General features: G+C 42.7%; 1 protein-coding gene across 5 annotated transcripts in view; it reads left to right on the top strand.

The window, feature by feature from the left end:
• Positions 1 to 24,803, top strand: part of usp47 (ubiquitin specific peptidase 47) — a 188,865-nt gene extending 164,062 nt beyond the window's left edge. For all 5 annotated transcript variants that reach the window (XM_038807976.1, XM_038807975.1, XM_038807973.1 and 2 more), the window contains 8 exons: positions 2,390 to 2,565; positions 6,608 to 6,688; positions 9,591 to 9,706; positions 10,556 to 10,674; positions 13,847 to 13,977; positions 20,392 to 20,439; positions 21,673 to 21,803; positions 23,219 to 24,803. In XM_038807976.1, coding sequence (XP_038663904.1) covers positions 2,390 to 2,565; positions 6,608 to 6,688; positions 9,591 to 9,706; positions 10,556 to 10,674; positions 13,847 to 13,977; positions 20,392 to 20,439; positions 21,673 to 21,803; positions 23,219 to 23,393 — 977 coding nt within the window. In that variant the 3' untranslated portion in view covers positions 23,394 to 24,803. The remainder of the gene's footprint in view (positions 1 to 2,389; positions 2,566 to 6,607; positions 6,689 to 9,590; positions 9,707 to 10,555; positions 10,675 to 13,846; positions 13,978 to 20,391; positions 20,440 to 21,672; positions 21,804 to 23,218) is intronic.
• Positions 24,804 to 25,600: the final 797 nt, after the last annotated feature.

Below are 25,600 nucleotides of genomic sequence, written 5' to 3'. Positions count from 1 at the left end.
TGATGCAGAACAAAGAAATGACTGACCAGCTAAATACATACTTTGGTTCTGTCTTCTCAAAGGAGGACACAAGTAACTTACCAGCAATATTGGGGAACATAGGGTTTAGTGACAGGGAGGAACTGAAATAAATCAGTATTAGTTGGGAAACAGTGTTTAGGAAATTGATGGGATTGAAGGCTGATAAAGCCGCAGGGCCTGATAATCTACATCCCGCTGTACTTAAGGAATTGGCACTGGAAATAGTGGGATGCATTGGTAGTCATCTTCCAAGATTCTATAGACTCTGGGACAGTTCCTACAGATTAGCGGGTAGCTAATGTAACTATTTAAAAAAAGAAGGTAGAGAGAAAACAGGGAATTATAGATCAGTCAGCCTGACATAGATAGTGGAGGAAATGCTAAAGTCCATTATAAATGATTTAATGATGTGGAGATGCCGGCGTTGGACTGGGGTGAGCACAGTAAGAAGTCTTACAACACCAGGTTAAAGTCCAACAGGTTTGTTTCAAACACGAGCTTTCGGAGCGAGCTCAAGCTCGTGCTTGAAACAAACCTGTTGGACTTTAACCTGGTGTTGTGAGACTTCTTAAAATAATTTAATAGCAGAGCACTTTGAAAACAGTGGCAGGATCGGACAGATTCAGCATGGATTTATGTTAGGGAAATCTACTGGAATTCTTCAAGGATGTAACTAGTAGAGTTGATACGGGAGCCAGTGCATGTGGTTTATTTGGAATTTCAGAAGGCTTTCGACAAAGTCCCACATAAGAGATTAACATATAAAATTAAAGAGCATTCAATTGGGTGTAGTGTATTCAGATGGATAGAAAACTGGTTGGCAGATGGTAAACAAAAATGGGGATAAATGGGTCTTTTTCCGAATGGCAGGCAGCAACTAGTGAGGTGCCGCAGGGATCTGTGCTAGGTCCTTAGCTATTCACAATATATATTAATGATTTGTATGAGGGAATTAAATGTAATAACTCCAAATTTGCAGATGGCACAATGCTGGGTAGAGGGTTAACTGCGAGGAGGGTGCAGAGATGCTCCAGTGTGATTTGGACAAACTCTGAGTGGGAAAACGCATGGACAGATGCAGTATAATTTGGATAAATGTGAGACTTTCGGTTTTGGTAGCAAAAATAGGAATCTGGCTATTTATTGAGGGAAGGGTATGTGCAAAGACCTTGGTGTCCTTGTACACCAGTCGCTGAAGGTAAGCATGCAAGTGCAGCAGACTTGAAGAAGGCAAATGATATGTTGGTCTTCACAGCGAGAGGATTGGAGTACAGGAACGGGGATGTCTAGTTGCAATTGTACAGGACCTTGGTGAGATCACACCTGGAATATTGTGTGCAGTTTTGGTCTCCTTATCTGAGGAAGAATGCTCTTGCTGTAGAAGGAGTGCAGCAAAGGTTTACCAAACTGATTGGCAGGACTGACATATTAGAAGAGATGAGTCGGTTAGGATTATATTTGCTGGAGTTCAGAAGAATGATAGGGGTTCTCATAGAAACCTAGAAAATGGTGGCATAGTCCAGAATCAGAATGGCCTATTCCTGCTTCTATTTTCTATGTTTCTATATTGTGGAATTGTGTAGCAACTTGATGCAGTACATTCAGAAGGGAAATACTTGTGTAAGGTGTATCTTTGTTGTATTGTCTATTGAAAGTAAAATTTAACTTTATATTTGATTAATCATTTGCCTGTTAATTCATGTTTAATTTAAATAAATAAGGATTTGTGCTAAGTTAAAGTTACAAAAGTGAAATCTTGTTGGACATTTTTTTGGGGGATCATTTGGTAAATTTGGTTATTTTGGTTGAAGGTTCCCTCAAGGGGTCGTAACAGATTAAGGAAATAAATTGTTGGTCGTTCGATTCACTGAGGTGCCCGTTAACCAATTGCACTCACTGTGCTGAATCAGCAACTTACAGGACAGAATGTTTTTGAGCTGAAGGATGGAGGAAAATAAATGATTATCTCATGTGGTATGCTGTAAGGTGCCCCACTCCAGCAAAATCTGAGTCAACAATGCTTTTGTTAAATTGTGTTTTCCTGGTCATTGCAAGTCTGCAAGTTTATTTTGGTATTGATAATGACTATACCAGGACTGAGAAGTGCAGACCATCAGCATGAGCAGGATTTTAAAAATGCCTTCAGGGTCTTTGATGATGAAGGATCTCTGTCATGGTAGCAGTAACTTTGTAGCAAGGTGCTCTGCAATTGGGATTCTTACTACTCTTAGCTTACACAACCCTAATGATGTCCTTAACTATGTAAATAAATGCAAGTGATTTGAACAAATTGGTTAAAATTGCATTAATGCAATGCAGTGAATTACTGTTAGCATGCCAGATTTTTATACTAACTTTATTCTTGCAGGTTTGTTGGTGTTTGTTGATAAGCGCATCACACTTGCTGCCTTCAAGCAGCAGTTAGAGCCATATATTGGAGTTCCATCATCCCAGTTTAAAGTCTTCCGGGTCTATGCTAACAACCAGGAGTTTGAGAGTGTTCGATTAAATGAGACTCTGTCCTCATTTTCTGATGACAACAAGGTGAGAAATGTTACACGTTAAATCTCTACAGTGAATTCCGTAATCTCCAAATGACTTCATCCTTCACTATTACATAAATATTTTTTATCAGAATGAAACATTTAAATGTTTATTTATTTATAAAGCATGATGCTGTGAATGTTGGAAATCTGAAATAAAAATATTTTGCTGGAAATGCATAGCATCTGTGGAGAGAGATTCAAGCTATCGCTTCAGGTTGATGTCCTTTTTATGAGACCTGGGAGTTTAAGAAAAAAGTTTGAACTTTCTGATGACTAACCTGCAGATTGATTGGGGAGATATTGAGGAGATAGGCTGTTGACCCTGTCTTCCACTGAGAACGTACATGTTCTTAACATATCTAATTTATAAATACTCGAGGATAATGGTAGGTGATACGCTGCAGTATTTGAAGATTTAATGTTTGTAAACAAATTGGTTGAAATTTTAGTGCCGCTTATTCTATTAACCAGTGATCTGTAGGTTAGTGTTTTTAAAGTTCCGTTTACATTCTTACTCGGGGAACTTAGAACATAGGATCAGCAGCAGATTATTCAGCACCTCAAGCTTTTTCCATCACTCGATTAGATCATGGCTGCTCAGTGCCTCAACTCCATTTAGTCTGTCCTGGATACTACAATCACCTGCTCTTCTCGAAGCAGTAAAGAGTGTTTATGGCATCATAGAAATTTACAATGCAGGAGGCTGCATTTTGGCGTGTTTTGGCTGTCCTGGCAATTGTTCTCTGGAATATCTTTCCTTAGTGTCTCTGCCTCTCCACTTCTCTGTCAACCTTTAAGATATTCCTTAAAACCTATCGCTTTGGCCACGATTTTGATTACCTGCATTAATGCCACCTTATGTGTCTTGGGGTTAAATTTTGCCTTGTAGTGCTCCTTTGAAGTGATTTGGGATGATTCAGAACATTAATGGTACTACATAAATACACGTTGTAGCCACAGAGAACTGCATTTTTGTCCATAGCTCTGTAAGTTCCTCATCCTGAAGTATCTGTCCAACTCTCTTTTTAAATTGTTTATGGAATCACCTACCACAACCACACCAGGAAGAGTGTTCTACGTCTTGACTAATTGCTCCTCACATCCATCCCCTTTAGAACGTTTTCCAATGATTTGGAATTCATGACTTGTAGTTATTGGCCCACTTTCCAGAAGGGGAATATATTTTCCTCCGTTTACTCATTAAAACTTCACATCATCCTGAAAATCCCTGTTAGCCAAATCTTTACCTTCTTAGTAGTGTTCTTGAAAATTGTTCCTTCTGTTCCCAGGTTACTAAACTCCTGATCTCAACCCTGCCTTTGCAGGGAGATTCCAACAGACACTGAGACTATGTTGCTGACTTGCAAACTCACTTGTAAATACCAGCTGAGTGTCCTTTCTCCAGAACACCCGGGACCGATTGCATTTTGGTTTTCGGATATTTTCAGTTTTCAGATGTGATATCCCCTAACGTACTGAGTATAGTCAGGATGAAGAAGTAATGACTTGTATAAACCAAGCTAGTAATGAGGGGTTGAAGAAAAGGTTTTGTTCTCTCAATGGTATGATGCATGTTAAGCAGTTGATGAAGCAAGGAAAAACAGCCGATGGGAGATCAGACTTGGCACTCAGATCCATTCTTGCAAAGACTTGCTGATTCCACTTGGATCAGGTATCATTATGTGGCTTAAGGGCATTGTTTTCTTGGTTGAAGTTAATTGCCATGGTAGGGATGGGTCAGAAGCAAAAACCCTCGCAGCAGCTGAACACAAAAGTAAGGCAAACAAGTAGATTTCCCGAGCTAAAGATTGGGTGTGGTCGGCGAAGTGCACCTTAGCTCGGGTCAGGGACTTCCCGTGCTAACGGGCAACGAGGTTCAGAAAAAGTGCAGTTTTTGGATTTACAGATAAAGAATACTTGACCTGTAGTGAAAGTGACGGGAAACAGTCAAAGGGAGAGAATAAAATTGAAATACTGTAAGGAGGATAGTTTGCCTTTGGGGGGGGGAAAAAGTCGCGATGATTGCTTTTTAATTCACTTGCTTAGATATTCAGCACGTCGTAGAATGAAGAGAATGGTTGAAATTCATGTGACACAAAAACTCATTTCTACTGCACTTTTTTAAATGTTTCTAAATTTTTAATAAAATGGGCTGTATCAACATTTTTACATGAAGTTGCAACCCTACTTTATTATTTCTGTATGGTAAAGATGATCATTAATGGGTAATGATCACTTTGCAACACAGGCAGTGGTGCTGGTATCAAAAGTGTCTGTAGCTTGGTTTGCAATTGAAAAATATGGCCAACGTTGTCTTTTATGTTAGATTATACACTCTTTGCCCACTAGTGCTTTTTCACTTACTGGCACATTCCAGAAAAGGCACAACTTCTAACTATCCAGTGTAACTCTGGAACAATTTGTCTCTATAGGGTACATTCAATGCAGTAAATTATTCCAAAGCACTTCACAGGAGTGATTATCCAGTAAAATGTGAGATCAAACCGCATAGGGAGATATTGGGACAGGCAACCAATAGCTTGGTCGAAGAGGTTGTTTTTGAGCAGCATCTTAAAGGAGGAGACGGAGATGGAGAGGTTTTGGGAAAGAATTCCATAATTTAAGATACTAGACAGCTAAAAGCACAGTTGGCCAGTGGTGTAGCAGTGAAAATTAGGGATGAGCAAGAGGCCAGATTTGGAGGAGCATTGAGATCTCGGAAGGTGGGAGGGCTAGAGGAGAGATAGAAAGGGGCAACTTTCTGGAAGATTTGAACAGAAGAGTGAGAATTTTAAAATCAAGACATTGGCAGAATGTTGACCAATATAAGACAGTGAGCACAGTGGTGGCAAATGGGACTTGTTAGGTACAGGCAGCAAGGTTTTCAACTGAAACATTTTGCGGCGGAATATTTTCATGACAAAATTACGGATAATGTCACTGGGTCAGTGACTTCTATCTCCCTGAGGTAGAAATGACAGTTGTCCATGTGTTCATGCACAGAGATATGGGGAGGAGAATTATCAGAGCCCATTGAAAACAGAGCTGAGGAGAAAACACTTCTTCCAGTGGGTTCTGAATCTGTGGAATTTGCTACCCCAGAGTGCGGTAGATGCTGGAACCATGAGTAAATTTAAGGAGGAGTTAGACAGATTTTTAATTTGTAAGGGGTTGTCGGGTTATGAAAAATGGGCAGGATGTTGGAGTTAAGGCCAGGATGTGATCAGCCATGAGTGAATGGCAGAGCAGACTCGATGGGCCAAATGGCCTAATTCTGCTCCTATATCTTATGAATTTATTTCATAAGGGGCAGCACAATGGCATAGTGGTTAGCACTATGGCTTCACAGCGCCAGGGTCCCAGGTTCGATTCCCGCTTGGGTCACTGTCTGTGCGGGATCTGCACGTTCTCCCCGTGTCTGCGTGGGATTCCATTCTCCCCGTGTCTGCATGGGATTCCTCCGGGTGCTCCGGTTTCCTCCTAGAGTCCAAAGATGTGCAGGTTAGGTGGTTTGGCCATGCTAAATTGCCCTTGGGTTAGGTTGGATTGTTGGGTTACAGGGATAGGGTAGAGGTGTGGGCTTAAGTAGTGTGCGCTTTCCAAGAGCTGGTGCAGACTCAATGGGTCGAATGGCCTCCTTCTGCACTGTAAATTCTATGATTTGACGCAGGCGCAAATCCCGCTATGATTGCTAACTCCCGCGAGAATGAGATCTTCGCCAGTGACACAATCGCGTTCACACCCAATGAGGAACGGTTGCAAAATGCGTACCCCCTACTTTTTTTGGACAAAGTGTAGAAGCTCTGGAGCGAAGACCTGCCCGCTATTCTGGGGAGAAACACGCTGATGTTCAGTGAGAACCTGACACTGCCATTTTGGGGGGAAATTCTGTCCCTTGTGGTCCGCACGAAGGCTCAACCTTCTCCCCCTTCTCATATGTAGCCAGTTACATCTGCGCACAAACATTAGCTGCAATTTTTTCATTACATAAGCTATAGCATTGTATAAGTTGGAATTAATGTTTAAAAATAAATCTACAGGTAACTATTCGACTTGGAAGAGCTCTACGGAAAGGGGAATATCGTGTTAAAGTGTACCAACTACTTGTGAATGATCCAGAGGTAAGTAAGACTGTTTACTTGACTCTATTATACTCGACTCTATTATACTCAGTGAATAGTAATTTTGCATTTGGCCTTAAACCTGGGAATGGAAAGCTTAGATTCTTTGCTCAGGTTTCTGGAGTGTGGCTTGAACATGCCCCAAGGAATAGAAGCAAGAATACTGTGTGGTCCCTCAAGCCTGCTCCACCATTCAGTTAGATCAGGGGTGGGCAAACTTTTCCGTGCAAGGGCCACATTCAGAAATTCACAATTTTAAAGGGCCGCATAGTATATTAATTAATAGTCCCGGTTGTAACCAATTAGCGTGCGGCATATACCTCAGCGCTTCCCCCGGCGGCATCCTGCCTTTAGCCCTCTTTTTCTCTACTTTTCAAAAATGGCGCTTCACCCGGTTATGATTCTGGGCGCCTCATATAGAACATAGAACATAGAACAGTACAGCACAGAACAGGCCCTTCGGCCCTCTATGTTGTGCCGAGCAATGATCACCCTACTCAAGTCAACGTATCCACCCTATACCAGTAACCCAACAACCCCCCCCCCCCCCCCCCCCCCCCATTAACCTTATTAAAAAAAAAATTTTTTTTTAAACTTGATCTTGGTGGGCCGCATAAAGACCTTTGGCGGGCCGCATGCGGCCCGCGGGCCGTAGTTTGCCCACCCCTGAGTTAGATCATGGCTGATCATCTGACTCAAAAGGTGAGAGTGCTACCCACTGAGCCATGAGCGACACGACCTGTAAGTCAATTAAAGATAGGTGAAGTAATTTTCTCTTTTTGAAAAAAAATAAAATATTGGAATAGTTTAAACTATCTCTGCAATGGATCATGTTAGAGTGAATGTTAAAAAAGGTGATTTCAGTGTTGTGTAATGGTATTTTTCGCTATACTTGACAGTCTTTTATAAGTGCCTCATAAACCATGTCTTACAATAGTCTGACCTGCAGTGAAATGTAACCTGTGGCATGTAAAATTGCAGCAAATGCAACCCCAAGAAGTTCATTTAAAAATACCCATTAGGATATTAAAATGAAAAATGTAGCTGAAGTAAATCTACAAAGTACTTGCCTCAGAAGTAGTGGGGATTTTTGCAGTTTTCTTTGTGCCTTTTGGGAACCACATATCACCCTGTAAAATAACATTCCAGTGTCATGGATTACTTGAGAATACTATAAAAGGCTGCTTGTAATAGCTCATAACACTGTCAAGCATCAAACACAAATTAAAACTGTGCAGAGCTAGGTGGCTTCCTTTGAACTCTGCCTGATGCAACTTTGTCAGTAGGCTGCTCCAAAAGTTTCAAATTACCATTGGATCACAAGCAGAAGAGGTTGTGGGAATACCGGTATAGATATGATGGGCTAAGTGGCGGCCCCCGTGTCGTTAAATCTTTGATTTACTGAGGAAGGCAAATTTTCTGCCTGTCCCCACGAAAAAATTTTCTTTAACTCACTACACAAAGCCTGTTTGGAACGGTATCCATTGAAATAGAAAATTATGGGGAACTAAGAATTAGGGAAGATTTTTTTTTAAATGAAATCGGGATAAAATATTTTAAAAGGTAGTGCAGCACAGTGGCGCAGTGGTTAGCACTGTTGTCTGACGGCGCCGAGTCCCAGGTTCGATCCTGGCACTGGGTCACTGTCCATGCAGAGTTTGCACATTCTCCCCGTATTTGCGTAGGTTTCACCCCCACAAGTTATTGCTAAACGGGCAGCTGGTTAAGATCCGAAACTCGAATCGAAAAGATTTTGCCTTTGCTGAAACTAAAGATGGTTTTCTCAAACTTGGCCAAATAATCTCTGTGTGGTAATTATCTGTTGGATTTCACTCCGAGTTATATAATATTTGATGTTGTTTGGGAACAAAGGGGTGTCTCAAACTTCAGGAAACTTAAGTAGCTGGGACACACAGGGTAACTTCATGTAATACTGTGTGTGTTTGGCCATCAGTGTAATTAAATGTTGTGGTATATTATAGTCCTTGTGTGTTTTTTATTCCTAAAATTTATTTACTGACTGATCACACAATGACTGGACTATTCTTCCCTGGTTCACATATCTTTTTTCTCCGTATACCACATTAGAAATATACATCACTAAGAACTAGTGTTCCAAGTTACCCTTCTGGGTTTTGGGATACCCTCGCATTTAACACTGGCAAGGTTCTTAACAATAGTTAGTCAATTTCACACTAGACTAGCAAAGTGAGTGTTCAATTCCCATCAGTGTATCAATAACTTGTGGACATGCACCCATAGAATAACCTTGAAAAACTACTGTATTGTGACTAAACCACCTGACTGGTAGCACAGTAGCTCAGTGGTTAGCATTGTTGCTTCACAGCATAAGAGTCCCAGGTTCGATTCCAGGCTTGGGTCACTGTGCGGAGTCTGCACTTTCTCCCCGTGTCTGCATGGGTTTCCTCCTGGTGCTCCCGAAAGACATGCTATTAGGTAATTTGGGCTTTCTGAATTCTCCCTCCGAACAGGCGCCGGAATGTGGCAACTAGGAGCTTTTCACAGTAACTTCATTGCAGTGTTAATGTAAGCCCACTTATGACAATAAAGATTATTATTATTATTCCTCTTGTACAATAGGCTTTTGAATGTAATTGCTTCCTGTTCCACACCATTGCTGACTTTTCGTGCCTCTGGACAACTAGGGATGGGTAATAAGTACTGTTGTCCATGTTCCACCAGCAAGTTCTAGAGCCTATTTTCCTGTTGCATCAGGACAATTATAGGTGTATCTGATGAACGTGCAAATATATTTTGGTAACTGGAAAAATTTAAACCTGGGAAGTGCAATACTCTTAGCCCTCATGACGTTCCAATGAACGAAGAGTGTTTAAATAAAAGATTGTTGTGTGTATACTCTACTTGTGCTCTTGTATTTCAGCCCTGTAAATTTCTGCTCGATGCTGTGTTTGCTAAAGGCATGACGGTGCGCCAATCAAAGGAGGAGCTCCTGCCTCAGTTGAGGGAGCAGTGTGGGCTAGATCTTGGCATTGACAGGTAGGAATTGGCATTAGCTTGTCCTGTAATCATTTGAAGGAGCTGGATGCCAACCAGGGCTTGTTTATAGCGTAACACCTGGCCATATGAGGTCACATAGGAGGCCATTCATCCCATCTTGTCTTTCCCAGCATATTATAATTCTCTTGGTCCCTGCGGGATTTACATCTTGATCTTTAATGATCTGAATTTTATATTTTAATGTATCAATTGCTTGGTAACATGAAGGCAGACTGAAAAATTATCTAATTAAAGTGCATGTGCTTTCATCAGCTCAGCATTCTTCTTTTTCTTCTTTCAATCAGTGATTCCTATACCAGCAGGACTAAAATTTCCAATTTAACCTCGTAAAGGGATTTCCAAAAGTATACATAACTGAATTGCAATTCCATCAGTCATTCCTGGCTGAGAATGTGTATGACTATCCCGATTGATTTTTAAAAACTTTTTTTGGTAATGGTAAATGGTGCTCCGGTTTCCTCCCACAGTCCAAAGATGTGCACGTTAGATGGATTGGCCATGCTAAATTGCCCAGGGGTTATTGGACTAGGGCAGGGGAGTGGACTTGGGTGGAGTGCTCTTTCAAAGGGTCAGTGTAGACTTGATGGGCCAAATTGCTCCCTGCACCGTAGGAATTCTAGAATTCTGTTTTGAAAAAACTAGTCCTGCATTAATTGCAGGAATCACTGATTGAAGGAAGAATGCTGAGTTGATGAAAGCACAGGCAGTTTAATTAGATAATTTTTCAGAAAGCCTTCATGTTACTACGCAATTGATGCATTAAAGCGCTACATCTCTGCGAGAAAAGCAGGCTTCCCATCGTTAACAATCTCTTTTGCATTTTGACAGGTTTCGACTGAGGAAGAAAACCTGGAAGAACCCTGGAACAATCTTTCTCGACTATCACATCTATGAGGAAGACATCAACATCTCCAGTAACTGGGAAGTTTTCCTTGAGACACTTGATGGTAATGCTACTTCAACAACAACTTGCCATTTATGTAGGAGCTTTAATATAGATAACCATCCACAAGTGATTCACGATAGAAGACCAAAATCTTGTTCACAAAAGTAGAGGGAATTAAGAAGAAAAGTTTGGAGCTTTAGGCCCTTGGCAGCTAAAGGCAAACGGTAGGGTGATGGAAATCAGGATCGTGCAAGATACCAGAATTGGAAGGGAGGAAATATTTTGGAGAGTTGCAGAGGTGGGAAGTGGTAAGGTAATGCAGAGATTTGGCAAGTGAGAATTTGAAAATCATAGTATGGCAATGAGGAAGCCTCTAAGTCAGTGAGCACAAGGGGATAATTGGGTACTTGACACAAGTTAGACTGCAAGCTTCAGTTTTGGGTAAGGATGACAAATGGGAGAGCAACCATGTAGCTACATCTAGAGATAACAAAGGCATGGGACATACAATGTTCCAGAGGTGATGTAGTCAGATAATGGAACAGTTGTGGGATCACATAGCCTGCTGATATCACAAGCAGTCAGGTTCAGCCTCAATCCAGTCATGATGGGGAGTGATGGAGTCGATGGCGAGGAAAGTGTTTGTGGTGGGTACTTTTTGATCTGGGCGATATGTGCGGCACGGTAGCAGTGGTTAGCATTGTTGCTTCACAGCACCATGGATCCAGGTTCGATTCTCAGCTTGAGTCACTCTCTGTGCGGAGTCCGCACGTTCTTCCCCCTGTCTGTGTGGGTTTCCTCCAGGTGCTCCGGTTTCATCCCACAAGCCCTGAAAGACGTGCTGTTAGGTGATTTGGACATTCTGAATTCTCCCTCAATGTATCCGAACAGGTTCCGGAGTGGCAAGTGGGGGATTTTCACAGTAACTTCATTGCAGTGTTGATGTAAGCCTACTTGTGACACTAATAAAGGTTATTGTTATCTTCGCAATATTTAATGATCTGATGATTTCCTATAATTGAAATATTAAGGATCATTGAAACTGATTTCGTTGGTGAGATGATGGCTCGACTCATTCTTCCCACTTGTCCAAATTCTATAAGTATTGTTGGGCTGGAGGAGGTTACTAGGATGAGAAGTAACAAGTATATGGTGCGATTTAAACATTAGACTAGAAATTTGATGCTTTAGGGGACCAGGAGCTTCTGCAGGTCAACATGAACAGGACTGTTGGGTGATCGGGCCTCCATACCATTGGGAGTGATTCAGTGGACTTTAATTATATCACCTGTCAGATTTTGTGCATGCTTCACCATCTGGTCTGGATTTGAATGACCATGGTGTTAGAGAGAGAGTTCATGACATGACATTTAGAAACAGGAGCTGGAGTGGGTAATCTGGCGCCTTGCCTGCTGCACCTTGAACATGATCACGGCTTCTGCCTCAATCCTACTCTCCTGCCTACTCCCCATAACCCCTGGGAGATCAAAAACCTATATCGCCCAGGCTTCATTATGTTCAACAGGTGAGCATCCACAATCCACTGCAGCAGTGAAATCCAAAGATTCTCAACCCTGTGAAGACATTTCTCATTTTAACCCTGAATGGTTGACTTCTTTCTAATGTCTCATTTTTAGAGCGAGAGCATTCTTTATGTCCTGTTGGGAAGAGAAAGGAATGAATCCTGTTGAGACATGTTAAAATAAGTCGATGAAGATACAAATTGGGGTGAGAAGCCAAAACAGTAATAACAGGCACAGCAGCAAAATAGAAATTAGGATACCAAGAAATTGCATTAACAAATCTTTTATTGATTCAGGTGTCGCTGGCAAGATTGGCAATTATTGCCTGTCGTCTCTCATTGACACTTGAGAAAGTGTCAATGAGCTGCTTTCTTGAACCATTGCTTTACTTGTACTAATGATGCTTCCACAATGGTATGAGGCTGGAAATTGACCAACTGTCGAAGGACATCACTCCCAACACCAGACCCTCTTCCCACAGCACCTTCCTATGCAATCACAGAAGGTGTAACACCTACCTCTTTACTTCCTCCCTGCTCACCATCTCAGGCCCTAAATACTCTTTTAAAGTGAGGCAGCACTTCATGTACACCTCCTTCAATTCAAACAAATGAACAATCATTTGTTCCCAATGCAATCTACTCTATATTGGAGAGACTGAAAGCAGATTGGGTGACCACTTTGCAGAACACATCTGGTCCGTCCGTAAGCAGGACCCAGACCTTCCAGTCACTTGCCATTTCAACTCACTGTCCTGCTCTCACATTCACATGTCCATCTTTGGTCTACTGTACTGTTCCAGTGAAGCCCAGTGCAAACTGGAGGAACAGCATTCATCTTCTGATTAGGCACGTTACAGCCTTCCAGACTTAACATTGAGTTCAACAACTTCGAACTCTCTCCTCCGCCTTCACCCTATTTTCATTTTGATCAATTTATTTTCATTTCTTTCATTGATCTGTTTTTCCCTCACCATTGTTCTCCACCCCCCCCCCCCCCCCCCCCCCCCCCCCAACTCTACTTGGAACAGCTGTTCCTAGCTGCCCTTTGACACTGCTCACCTTTGTTCTGCCACTCATACATTCTAATCTCTTTATGTGCCACTCTCAGCACCCGTCTTACAATTCCTTTTGTCATCTGCCCTCGACATCTTTGTCAATCTCCACGTATCACTGGCTCCCATCCAGGCCCCCCGCTTCACGCACCCCCTCACTGCAGTATAAATCTGACCCCATTTCCAGTTCTCTCAAATTGACAAAGAGTCATTTAGACTCAAAACATTAGCTCCCTTCTCTCTCCACAGATGCTGTCAGACCTGCTGAGATTGTCCGGTTTTTCTGTTTTTGTGTCGAAGGAATGGTGCTGCATGAGCTCTTCGGCATGAGTAATTTAGAGGGGAGACTTGGAGATGCCAAGTTTACACTGGCTTGCTGTCCTTGTCCTTCTCAGTGAATTGCATCAACTGGGATATGATGTTGAACAAAGTTTGGTTATAGCTGTAGTGTTGTTGGTAGAATGTTGCATACCCATAATGCTCCAGTGTAAAGTAAGTGTGTGGTGGAAAAGTAAGCCAGCTGTTGGCTCACCGATCTCTTTGCTGATGAGTATTATACCACCTGAATAATATGCAGCTCTAATCTGAAGTTTAAAAAGAGTGGTGACCGGGCCCCTGCTGACATTTCTCTGACATTCTTTTGGTCTTTCCTTCAGAGCCTGAGAAAATGAAGTCCTTGTCACAATTAGCAGTGTTGACCAGACAGTGGCAGCCATCCCGCATGAAGCTGGAGCCCTTCCAAGAAATCGTCCTGGAGAGCAGCAGTGTTGAGGAGCTGAAAGAAAAGGTCAGTCACTTCAAGCAGCCATCCTTTTTTGAGCAGGGAGAAAGTGTCTCAATATTAATATGATGGGATGCTTTATTAGATACTGAAAATTTTTCCAACTTCATTGTTCTTGGGCTGAATCTTGCTGAAAGAATAATAGTTAACAATGCATGTCGACTTCCAGTGGAGGCCATGGACTAAGCGGCCGCATGCGGGGCAGTTCCCACTTAAAGACCTCATTTTAAACCTATTTTTCCCCGGAGAATGACACTGCAGTTGGAAAGGGGCAGATTAAATTGATCGTCTTCTTCAGCTCTGTCGGCTAGCGGCAGCAAAAAACTGAAAGGAAAAATAATTAGAGAAACCCCGTTCCAGTCTTGGAGGAGCTGCGTGGCGGCACGGAAAAAAGACATGGTGGACTTTTACCAGTTGTCGACGCTCGCCCTGTCCTCCACTGAGAAGCTGATGGCTTTTATTACGGGTGAGTTCAAGAGCCACAGACAGGCGGCGAAGGAAGTTCTGGCCGCAGTGATTAAGACGGCGATAGCACCTCTGCATATCACTGGTAAGGGTGGAGCAGCAGCTGGAGTCACAAGGCGCGACAATCCGGGAGATAGAAAAGGTGGCCTTGGAACATGAAGAACGGATTGCCTTATTGGAGATAGAAACAGCGACACTGGTGCTGGCTCAAAAGGTCCTCCAGGCAACCAGAAGAATAGGTTTAGGTGCCAGAACTTACGGTTCGTCGGGTTACCGGAGGGTGTCAGAAGTAACAGCCTCACTGATTATGTTCAGGGAGCTGGTTGGTGAGGGGGTCTTCACTAAAACCCCCCCAGGGTGAACCGAGCTCATTGGTCGCTGTAACAGAAGCCAAGAGCTGGGGATCTGCCGTGACCAGTGATCGTCCGTCTTCATAAATTCCAGGACAAGGAGCACGTTTTGAAAAGGGCAAGGACACCATGTCCTGTAACTGGGAGGGGCACTCTGTCCACATATATCGGGATATTGGGCATGGCCTGGCAGAATTTTAACAAGGCCAAGATGGTGTTATTTAAGGGTAATATCCAATTTGGAATGTAATACACGGCAAAACTTTGGGTTATGTTTGAAAACAAAGAGCATTTCTTTAACACGTTGGAAGAGACGAACGACTTTATAACGATAAAATGGGCTGGGAGTGAGTTGAGTGCAAGTGCACAAAGTTATGGAAATTCTGTGTTGTTTTGGTACATTAACATTTTGCTGTTGATACAGTGCTTGATGGTTTTGCTTTTATATAGTTCCAGGCTGAACCATATAGATGCCTGTTGAAGGGGCTTATTTTGGCCTTTTCTTTTATTCCTTTACTCCTTTTTCTTTCCTCTGGCACAGGTGACTGTGGATGGGGAAAACAGGGTTAGGGGCACACAGGTGTTTAAGGAGTTGAATGAGGATGGTGGCCATCTTGGATGTTTGGGAAAAGAGATTGACCTGGGCATGCGGAGGCCTATCCACGAAGTGGATATGGCTGGCACTAATAGAGGGGGAGTTGAGAAACTCATCGTCAGGACTATCACCTGGAACGTGAGGGGTCTAAATGATCCAGTCACGACCGTCCAGGTGTTTGCCCACCTGAAAATTCTGGAAGCTGACAATCTTTACACAAGATGTGCATTTGAGGACCAGGAATCAGACAAGACTATGGAAGAGCTGGGTGGGGCAAACATACCAATCAGATTTTGACATGAGGGCGAGATGGTTGCCTATCATTTTCAATAAGAGGGTGGTCTTCACGGCGGCCAACATGGTAACAGACCTGGTGGGGGTGGCGGTGGTGGTGAGAAGATATGTAATGGTGAGTGGGGTTCTGGAGAATACACCGGTAGTGCTAATGAGTTGGAACACTGTTGACTTCATTAAGAAAGCACTGGCAGCAATCCCCAACCTTAACTCTCATCAACTGCTATAGGGGGGTGACTTCAACTGCGTGCTGAACCCAATGTTGGACACGTTGAGCCCATGTCTTTTGTCAGACCGGAATGGCAAGGGAATTGGCAAAATTCATGGAACAGGTAGGAAGAGAGTTGGACCTCTGGAGGTTCAATCATCCAAGAGAGGGAATTCTCCTCCTCACATCCATTGGGTGTACTCTCAAATAGATTTGTTTGAGGTGGTAAAATCAGTGCCTCCGGGAGTGCAATATTCAGCGATTGTAATTTCAGATCACGCATCACATATGTGGATGTGAGATTGGAGTCGAGTTGGACACGGGGCCCTCCTTCAAGGCTGGATATGGCACTCCTTGCAGACAACGGCTTCCATGAGAAGATGACCTTGGTCATAGGAAATTACGAGAATGATAATAAATGGGGGTTTTTTGCCCTCTACATTCTGGGAGGCACTGAAGGCAGTGATCAGAGGAGAGACAATCTTGTATAAGGCTCATAGGGACAGGGTGGAGAGAGTGGACAGACATATGTTGATTGGCTCCATTCTGGAGATGCACAGGGAGTATTCCGAAGCCCCGATGACAGAGTTGCTAGTCGAAAGAAAAATACAAGATATGTATTTTGAGCAGGTTTCAGCCGGGTAGGTTGTGAACCACCTTCATCGCTCAGGAGGGGCCTTTTACGAGTATGGTGACAAGGCCAGCCACCGCTGGCTCACCAGTTGAGGCAGGCATGCAGCCACAAGGGAGATAGTCTAGGTTAAGGAGGATGAGGGCCAGCTGGTCACTGCTCCGGAGGAGATTAATGGAGCCTTTTGGGCTTTCAACAGGGGGCTGTACAAATCTGAGGCACCAGAGCGGGACTTGTGTATGAAGCAATTCCTGGACAGGCTAGATTTTCCAAGGGTACAGGGGACGAGGGAGCAGTGATTGTTGAGACTGGAGTAGGTTATGGACGGTATAAGCTCTATGCATCGGGTAAGACACTGGGACCGATGGTTTTCCAGTAGACTACTAAAAGCGATTTGCTGCAGTGTTGGTGCCACATCTACTTGGGATAATAATAATCTTTATTGTCACAAGTAGGCTTACATTAACAATTAAGTTACTGTGAAAAGCCCCTAGGCGCCAAACTCTGGCACCTGTTCGGGTACACTGAGGGAGAATTCAGTATTTCCAATTCACCTAGCAGCATGTCTTTCAGGATTCAGGACTTGAGAGGAAACCGGAGCACCCGGAGGAAATCCTCGCAGACACGGGGAGAACGTGCAGACTCCACACAGACAGTGACCCAAGCTGGGAATTGAACCTGGGATCCTGCTACTGTGAAGCAACAGTGCTAATCACTGTGCTATCGTGCCGCCCATGTTCAAAGACTTACTGTCCCCTGGGGATTTTGCTGCCCACATTAGCACAGGTATCAATTTCACTGATCCTGAAAAAAGACCAAGATTTGGCGGAGTGTGGATCATTCAGACCCATCTACCTTCTGAACACCGATGCAAAACTGCTGGCCAAGGTTCTGCCGAAGTGGCTGGAGGGTTGATTGCCAGCGGTGATTGCAGAGGACCAGACCAGGTTGTCTCGGGCATAGTTGTCAGCCAACCCCAGGCTACTGTTATGTGTGGTCATGTCTTCATCCAGGGAGGAGATACCTGAAGTGGTAATTTCCACGGATGCACAGAAGGCCTTTGATCGGGTGGAGTGGAGGTACCTCTTAGAGGTCCTAGAAAGATTTAGGTTTGGACCAGCATTTATTGGTAAAATTGCTATAGTATGTTCCCATGGTGAATGTCCAGATAAACGTGGTGAGCTCAGGCTATTTCAGGCTGAACAGAGGCATGAAGCAGGGATGCCAGTTGTTCCCATTACTGTTGCTCTGACGATTGAACCTTTGGTAGCCGTACTTAAGTCATCGAAGGGCTGGAGAGGCATTGAAAGAGAAGGCAGGGAGCATTCTCGCCGGACAGGTTTACGAGGCGCCCCAGTGGTGGTGGCATTGCTGAGAATCTGGAGCCAATTCAGGCTACCTTTTAAACTCTGGGATATGTCCTTATAATAATAATCTTTATTGTCACAAGTAGGCTTACATTAACACTGCAAATTAAGTTACTGTGAAAAGCTCCTAGTCGCCATATTCTGGCGCCTGTTCGGGTCCACGGAGGGAGAATTCAGAATATCTAATTCACCTAACAACACATCTTTCTGGACTTGTGGGAGGAAAAGGGGGCACCCGGAAGAAACCCACGCAGACAAAGGGAGAATGTGCAGACTCTGCACAGTGACCAAGCCGGGAACCGACCTTGGAGTTGTGAAGCAACAGTGCTACCCTGTATGCTGCCCATGTGCCAATATGCAGTAACCCACATATTCATTCCATGTGAGATGGATGCAACTTCCAAAATGTGGTTGACAAGAGGGGTCGCGAGATTCAGGGACCTGTACGTGGACGGTAGGTTTGTGGGGTTGGAGGAGTAGATGGAGAAACTTCAACTCCCGAGTAGGAGAACATTCCGATACCTGCAGATACGGGACTTTCTTCGCTGGGGAATTCTGCGTTCCTCCAGCTGCCGAAACCTACACTACTAGATGAGATGCTCCTTTTCTTTACGCGATATTACCAAAGTTAGTTTTGTTAAAACAGAAAATGACAAACTTTTGCATTTGATTGTTCTGATGGTGTAGATGAGTTGTTGTTTTGCTACATTTGGAATAAAAATATTTATTTTTAAAAATGTGTGTCAATATTAATGCACAAGCCATTCTGTTCAGGGGATGAAGAGATACACCATGAGTTTGTAAATCTGCAGAATTTGCTGGTCAATTTACATTGCTCCTCTGTTAGCTTCACACAAAATTCTGTCCTTGTTGGATTACCATTTTAAATAGCCATTAAACACCACAGAAAATTAGGGTTTACAATTAACAACTCGAGTACCATTTTAATATCAATAATTGCTAAAACAATGGCAATTAACCTCCCTGGCCTACAAAGGTGCTCATTTAACCATTTGACACCATTCAACCTCATCCCTACAGGTTGTCAATGGATTTTAAAAGATTTCGTACTTGTCTTTTATCCCTTTTGTCTCTCAACCTAATCTTTCTTTCCCTCTTTACTTCTCTTTCTACACCTGATTTAATGCTAATTAACTCACCATCGTTCCTCTGTTTCTTTCTCAATCCTTTCTTCTCATTGATTAACAACTATTGGTGCTGTCGCTCACTGAAGTTGACTATTGCCGCTCACTCCCAGGAAGTTACGCCACATTATGTATTGTTTCATTCTTACATTGGGCAAATTGGAAAATAAGCTATGAAGGAAGCAATGCCATCGATTGTTGTGAAAGGTTATAAATCATGGTTACGGCAGTCAAAACGTGATATTAAAGCACGGGAGGGGAGGGCGATATCTGCACACTCAACAACAACTTGTCGGAAAAAAGTCACAAAGCACTTAGTGGATACTTTCACTGCTTTCGTGCAAGGTGTATTTCATCTCCACATTTCTCTTGCATTTTATTTCAAGATTTGTTTTCTAATTAACGAAATAAGGAAACAAATTAGAGGCCGGAGAGCTCAATTGGGAATGGATATGGGATAGAGAACAGGAGAGTGGCCAATATGTTTCTCAATTCCTAAAAAGAGAGAATTTGGATAATTTAACATCAGTGGTGAGAAAGATTTTCGACTCGCAAATTACAGTGGATTCCAAAAGGGACAATTGTGTGTTGTAGAATTCTTTGAGCTGCTGACCAATGAGTTAGATGAGGGAAATGCAGTACATGGACTTTTGGGAAAGATAGAGGTTTAGACAAAGGGGCTGTCGAAATTGGCAGAATCGGAATGCAAAAGCAAACTTTACTGTGGGTTCATGGGACATTAAAGGTAGTGTTGTCTCATTCTCCAAAATGTTAAATTATGAAAACAAGTTTGTAATTTGCAGAAAATCTAACCACATAAAGGAAACTGATGAAGTTTTCAAAAATCAAAGTGGGTTAAGAACAAGGAGGTGGGAATTAGTGGATAGTCCTTTCAAACAGCCAAAACAGGCAAGGTGAGCCAAATGTTGAACGGATAGGGAAATTGAACTGAGAGGCACCTCAGAGGTCTGCTTTGGGTGCGTTGGGCTGGTTGAATGACCCCTTGAGGTATGAACATGAGAGATTGTGGAATATATGTTTAAGCCCATGAGCTGTTAGCTGTGGCCACTGCTGTTCCAGATACATCAGCGTGCAGATAATATAATCCCAAATTCCCAAAAAGATCAGTGTTTTCAGGTTGCATTAATGCCATTTTAATAACTCTTCCCTGTCCAATTCTGACGACACCTGGTGCGAGTAGTTCAGCATTTAAATCTGATCGAGTGGGAGAAATAATGGTAGTGCAAGGTGACCAAGCCAGTTGTGAAATAAAATTCTGTAGTAATCGTGCATATGGCAGAATTCTGGTAAACACCTTGCTGTGTTTTGGCTGATGATCTTTTGTGTGTTTTATGTTTTTCACAGTTACATGCAATAAGTGAAATTCCCATTGAAAACATAGAATTTGCTAAGGTGAGTACTTTAAAAGAAACACCTCAAAGTAATCATTCAGTTATTCTGAAATGTAATTCATTATAACAGTATAGTTTTTAAAATGTGTTTATGGGATGTGGGTGTCCCTGGCTAGGCCAGCATTTATTGCCCTTCCCTAGTTGCCCTTGAGAAAGCTGTGGTGAGCTGCCTTCTTGAACCGTTGCAGCCCCTGAGGGTGTCGGTGCACCCACAGTGCTGTTAGGGAGAGATTTCCAGGATTTTGATCCAGCAACAGTGAACGAACAGCGATATATTTCCAAGTCGGGATGGTGAGTGACTTGGAGGGGAACCTCCAGATGGTTGGTGTTCCCAGGTATCTGTTGCTCTTGTTCTAGATGGTAGTGGTTGTGAGTTTGGAAGATGCTCCCTAAGGAACCTTGGTGAGTTCCTGCAGTGCATCTTACAGATGATGCACGTGGCTGCCACTGTTCATCGGTGGTGGTGGGAATTAATGTTTGTGGAAGGGGTGGCAACCAAACGGGCTGCTTTGTCCTGGATGTGTCAAGTTCTTGAGTGTTATTGAAACTTCACTCATCCAGACAAGCGGAGAGTATTCCACCACACTCCTGACTTGATGGCTTTGGGGAGTTAGGAGGCGAGTTACTCATCGCAGGACTAGCCCCTGACCTGTTATTGCAGTTACAGTATTTATATGGCTAGTCGAGTTCAGTTTCTGATTAATGGTAACCTCCTGGATGGTGATAATTCAACAATGTAAGGGAGCGATGGTTAGACCTTCTCTACTTGCCGATAGTCACTGCCTGGCAATTGTGTGGCATGAATATTACTAGCCACTTGGTCAGCCCAAACTGACAGTTTTGTCACTTTTTTATATTGCATAGAATTTTACAGCACAGAAACAGGCCATACAAGAAACCGACCTGTTCTGGTATGAAGCTCTTCTCATCCTACTTCATCTCGCCCTGTTGACAGATCATAAATTGATTATTGCAGCGATTCTCAGCATTTCAGGTTTTTCACTCTGCGAAGCAGTGTGAGAGGTGCTCTGGCATGCTACCTATTTTGGAAAAAGTAGACAAGTTATCAGAAAATATTTCCTCCTCCCTCAAGTCCTTCAATCTCCAGATACCTGCCGCAATAAGCTTCTTCTACAAATGGCAGTTTTCAACAGGTTGATTTAATGGCTTCTGTTGACACAAAGGAGTATCGCTGATAATTCGTTAATGCTGCTTCATTTATTGTATTGTGCAGGGCAGGGGAACGTTTCCATGTGATATTTCAGTACTGGAAATTCACCAGGATTTGGACTGGAATCCTAAAGTCTCAACTTTGAATGTCTGGCCACTTTACATCTGTGATGATGGAGCAGTCATCTTTTACAGGTAAATGGATTCGCCAAACTATGCGGCAATCTCATTTTGTCATCTTTAATACAATACCACTGATCTATTGAAATAATCATCGTCTGGGTCAATAGAAAAAGACAGATTTTCATATGTATGGCACTATTTGCGACTTGAAATTCTGAAAGTGCTTTACAGCCTCCTCAGTGCTACACTGGAATGGCAACCTGGAATTTTGTGCTCCGAAAATATAAAATAATCTTTATTATTGTCACAAATAGGCTTACATTAACCTTGCAACGAAGTTACTGTGAAAATCCCCTAGTAGCCACATTCTGCCGCCTGGTCGGGATATTGAGGGAGAATTCAGAATGTCCAAATTACCTAACAAGCACATCATTCAGGACTTTTGGGAGGAAACCGGAGCACCCGGTGGAACCCACGTAGACACGGGGAGAACGTGCAGACTCCGCACAGGCAGTAACCTTGCGGGAATCAAACCTGGGACCCTGGCGCTGTGAAGCAACAGTGCTAACACTGCTACCATGCTGCCCTCAAGTCACCAGAGTGGGACTTTAACCCACAATCTTCTATGAATTTATTACAATGTGTTGGCGATCTCCATTGAAGTTGCTGATGGACCTTGCCCCATCAGACTTTTTGAGTGAATCGTTTTTGAGATCAGATTAAAAGTTTTGTGTTTGGATTAAGATATTTAGAAATACATTTCTGTAAATTATTTGATACATTTCTTTAAAATGGCTTCCTTATTGGGGTGAGTGCAATCATAACAAGATATCATCCCAATACGTGCCTTTAGGAAAATAAATTTATGGCCGCATTTGGAGTATTGCGTACAGTTCTGGTCGCCTCATTATAGGAAGGACGTGGAAGCTTTGGAACGGGTGCAGAGGAGATTTACCAGGATGTTGCCTGGTATGGAGGGAAAATCTTATGAGGAAAGGCTGATGGACTTGAGGTTGTTTTCGTTAGAGAGAAGAAGGTTAAGAGGTGACTTAATAGAGGCATACAAAATGATCAGAGGGTTAGATAGGGTGGACAGCGAGAGCCTTCTCCCGCGGATGGAGGTGGCTAGCACGAGGGGACATAGCCTTAAATTGAGGGGTAATAGATATAGGTCAGAGGTGGGTTTTTTACGCAAAGAGTGGTGAGGCCGTGGAATGCCCTACCTGCAACAGTAGTGAACACGCCAACATTGAGGGCATTTAAAAATTTATTGGATAAGCATATGGATGATAAGGGCATAGTGTAGGTTAGATGGCCTTTAGTTTTTTTCCATGTCGGTGCAACATCGAGGGCCGAAGGGCCTGTACTGCGCTGTATCGTTCTATGTTCTATGTTCTATGTTCTAAATCCCAAGGTCCATCATTCTAAATAAGCGTATTCCTGGCAGCCTGTTAATTAATTTGTTCCCCTGCACCTTTTCGCTGTAGAGACAAGACTGAAGTTCAGATGGAGATGACCAATGAACAACGCAACGGGCTACTGAAGAAAGAAAGCAGCCGGCTGCAAAAATCAGGCCACCGTGTGAACTACTCACCTCGCAAAGAGAAAGCACTGAAAATCTATCTGGACGGCGGTCCCAGCAAAGACTCCAGCCAGGAATGAAACCTGGCCCAGCTTGGGTCATCCCTGGAACCAAAATCTGATTCACCACTGCTGTGTAGAACTCCTGTGGCTGTCCCATTCATCATTAGGTGTACCTAATGACACCAGCACTGATTGGCTTATTGCCCACCAATCAGAAGCCCAGTGCCCAGTTGGGGGTCACTGTCTGACTTTGAATCATGTTGTGCACTATAGTCTATTGTACTGTAAAGTTAAAAGGGATGTGCAAAAAATGGGGTTAAAACGATTGAAGATAATGCGGACTCTGCACAAATTCGCGAGAAATGCTAGACCCCTCTACCCAACGGGGATTTTGTAGCTGAATAAAAGCTGTGCACAGTCCTAAGAATTTGTCATTTATTTTATTCATAAGTGTGCACATACCTCATTGATGAATTTTTAAAAATACCTAGTATATATGGGATAGGGAGGGGAGGTATTAATGTAAGTGGAGTGCCATCAGAATTACAGAACAAGAGGCAATTATTGATTATAAATCGAATTAATGTTATGAGCAGCTTTTACTTGGCCTGCGTGTGGTTTGTAAATCTGCGCAAACTCATGTTACCAGAGGCGTAGTGACTGTAACTGATTGACTTTTGTTTCCCAGGTCATGGATTTTGAGGTTCCAGCACTTGTATGTTTCAGTGAATGTAAAGACACTGACATAAGCTGCAGCTTGGCGTAGGTTACCATGGTGAATACATTGACTATTGTTTGCCTCAGGCGTGTTCGGGTGTGCATATATATATATGGCGGGTATGCCGTAAGCCACAAAGAAACATACCACATGCCCAGGTACATGTAACACGCATGCGCACATGCCACACACAGGAACGTGGTACAGTGTTAGAGGGCTGCTTGAACTGTTGCATTTTTAGAAGCTTGCTTTCTTGTCAGTTGCTATTTTGGCATCAATCATTTTTAATGCCTTTGTTCAAAATTTTGTTTTTGGCTTTTGCCTACCTTAAAGGCATCTTTGGTTCTAATTATGTATATTGTACTTTTGTCATCCTGTATCAAAAGGTTTAATTACTTTGTGAATCTTATTCCATGAAGAAGCACAGAATGATTTTAATTTTCTGCTGTATTTAATTCACTTGACATAATAGATCATCTTCAGTGAGAATTTATTTGCAACCAATTCAAAAGAAATTTTTAAAGAAAGCAGTTGGAACGATAAGCTTGTTTCATGGCTAGATTCACTTCACTTAATCAAAGAGCACTTGGAAGTGGAAACTTTAACTGCAGCACAAATCACATCACCATTTTCCCTCTAGGATTTCCCCGGAGACCTCTCAATTTTTAATGAGATGGATCATCAAAAATGTTTTTTTGGTGAAAATATTTTTTCATGGCCAATGCTGTTCACAATTGAGTAACATGTCAATAAAACATTTATTCATTCTATTTTGATTCTGAAGTTTACATTTTATGGTGGCAGATTCAAGCTGCCTCTGACTAAGATATGACATTTATATTTTTTGCAAGTATTTGGATATTATGGAAGTCTGTTTATATATAAATATTAGATTTTGCACAGAAAATATGAGATTTAATGAAACACCAGCACCAAATGTTCACTCTAATTTTTGTAAGTGGACCAATTTGGAGAAGAATATGCGTTAAATCACTTTTCTAAACTGCTGGTTAGGTCTTAGCTGAAGTAATGTATCTAATTCTGGGCACCACGTTCGGAGAGAAATCAAGGACTTAGTGAGGGTGCAGAGGAGATTATTGAATGGTAGCAGGGATGAATGAGGGACTTCAGTTCTCCTTGGCACAGAGAAGCTATGGTCCATGGGATACTTTTCTTAGCTGAGATACAGATTATAGTTGTTCGGAAGATAGGCTGGAACTGTATAAACACTGGACAGTCTTGAATACTCAGCACAGTTCTGGTCACTGCATTACAGGAGGGATGTGATTGCACAAGAGATGCAATCACAGCATTGATTTAAGATATTATTGGGAATGGCAAACTTTAGCTCGGAGGAAAGATTGGATAGGTTGGGAGTTGTTTGCTTTGGAACAGAGGAAGCTGAGGTGCATCTTGATTGAGGTGTATAAACTGAGGAGATTTGATAGTGCATAGAAACACACAGGTTAAGATCCAGATGGCATGGATTTAATGTAATTGGCAGAAGAATTGGAAAGGAATGTTGAAAAGATTTCTCTGAGGGGGGGTGAATTCTGGAACTCCCTGC

Source organism: Scyliorhinus canicula, chromosome 9 (genome assembly GCF_902713615.1).
Source record: "Scyliorhinus canicula chromosome 9, sScyCan1.1, whole genome shotgun sequence".
NCBI lineage: Eukaryota > Metazoa > Chordata > Chondrichthyes > Carcharhiniformes > Scyliorhinidae > Scyliorhinus > Scyliorhinus canicula.
Note: the sequence above shows the minus strand (reverse complement) of the source record. Positions and strands in the feature narration are given on the sequence as shown.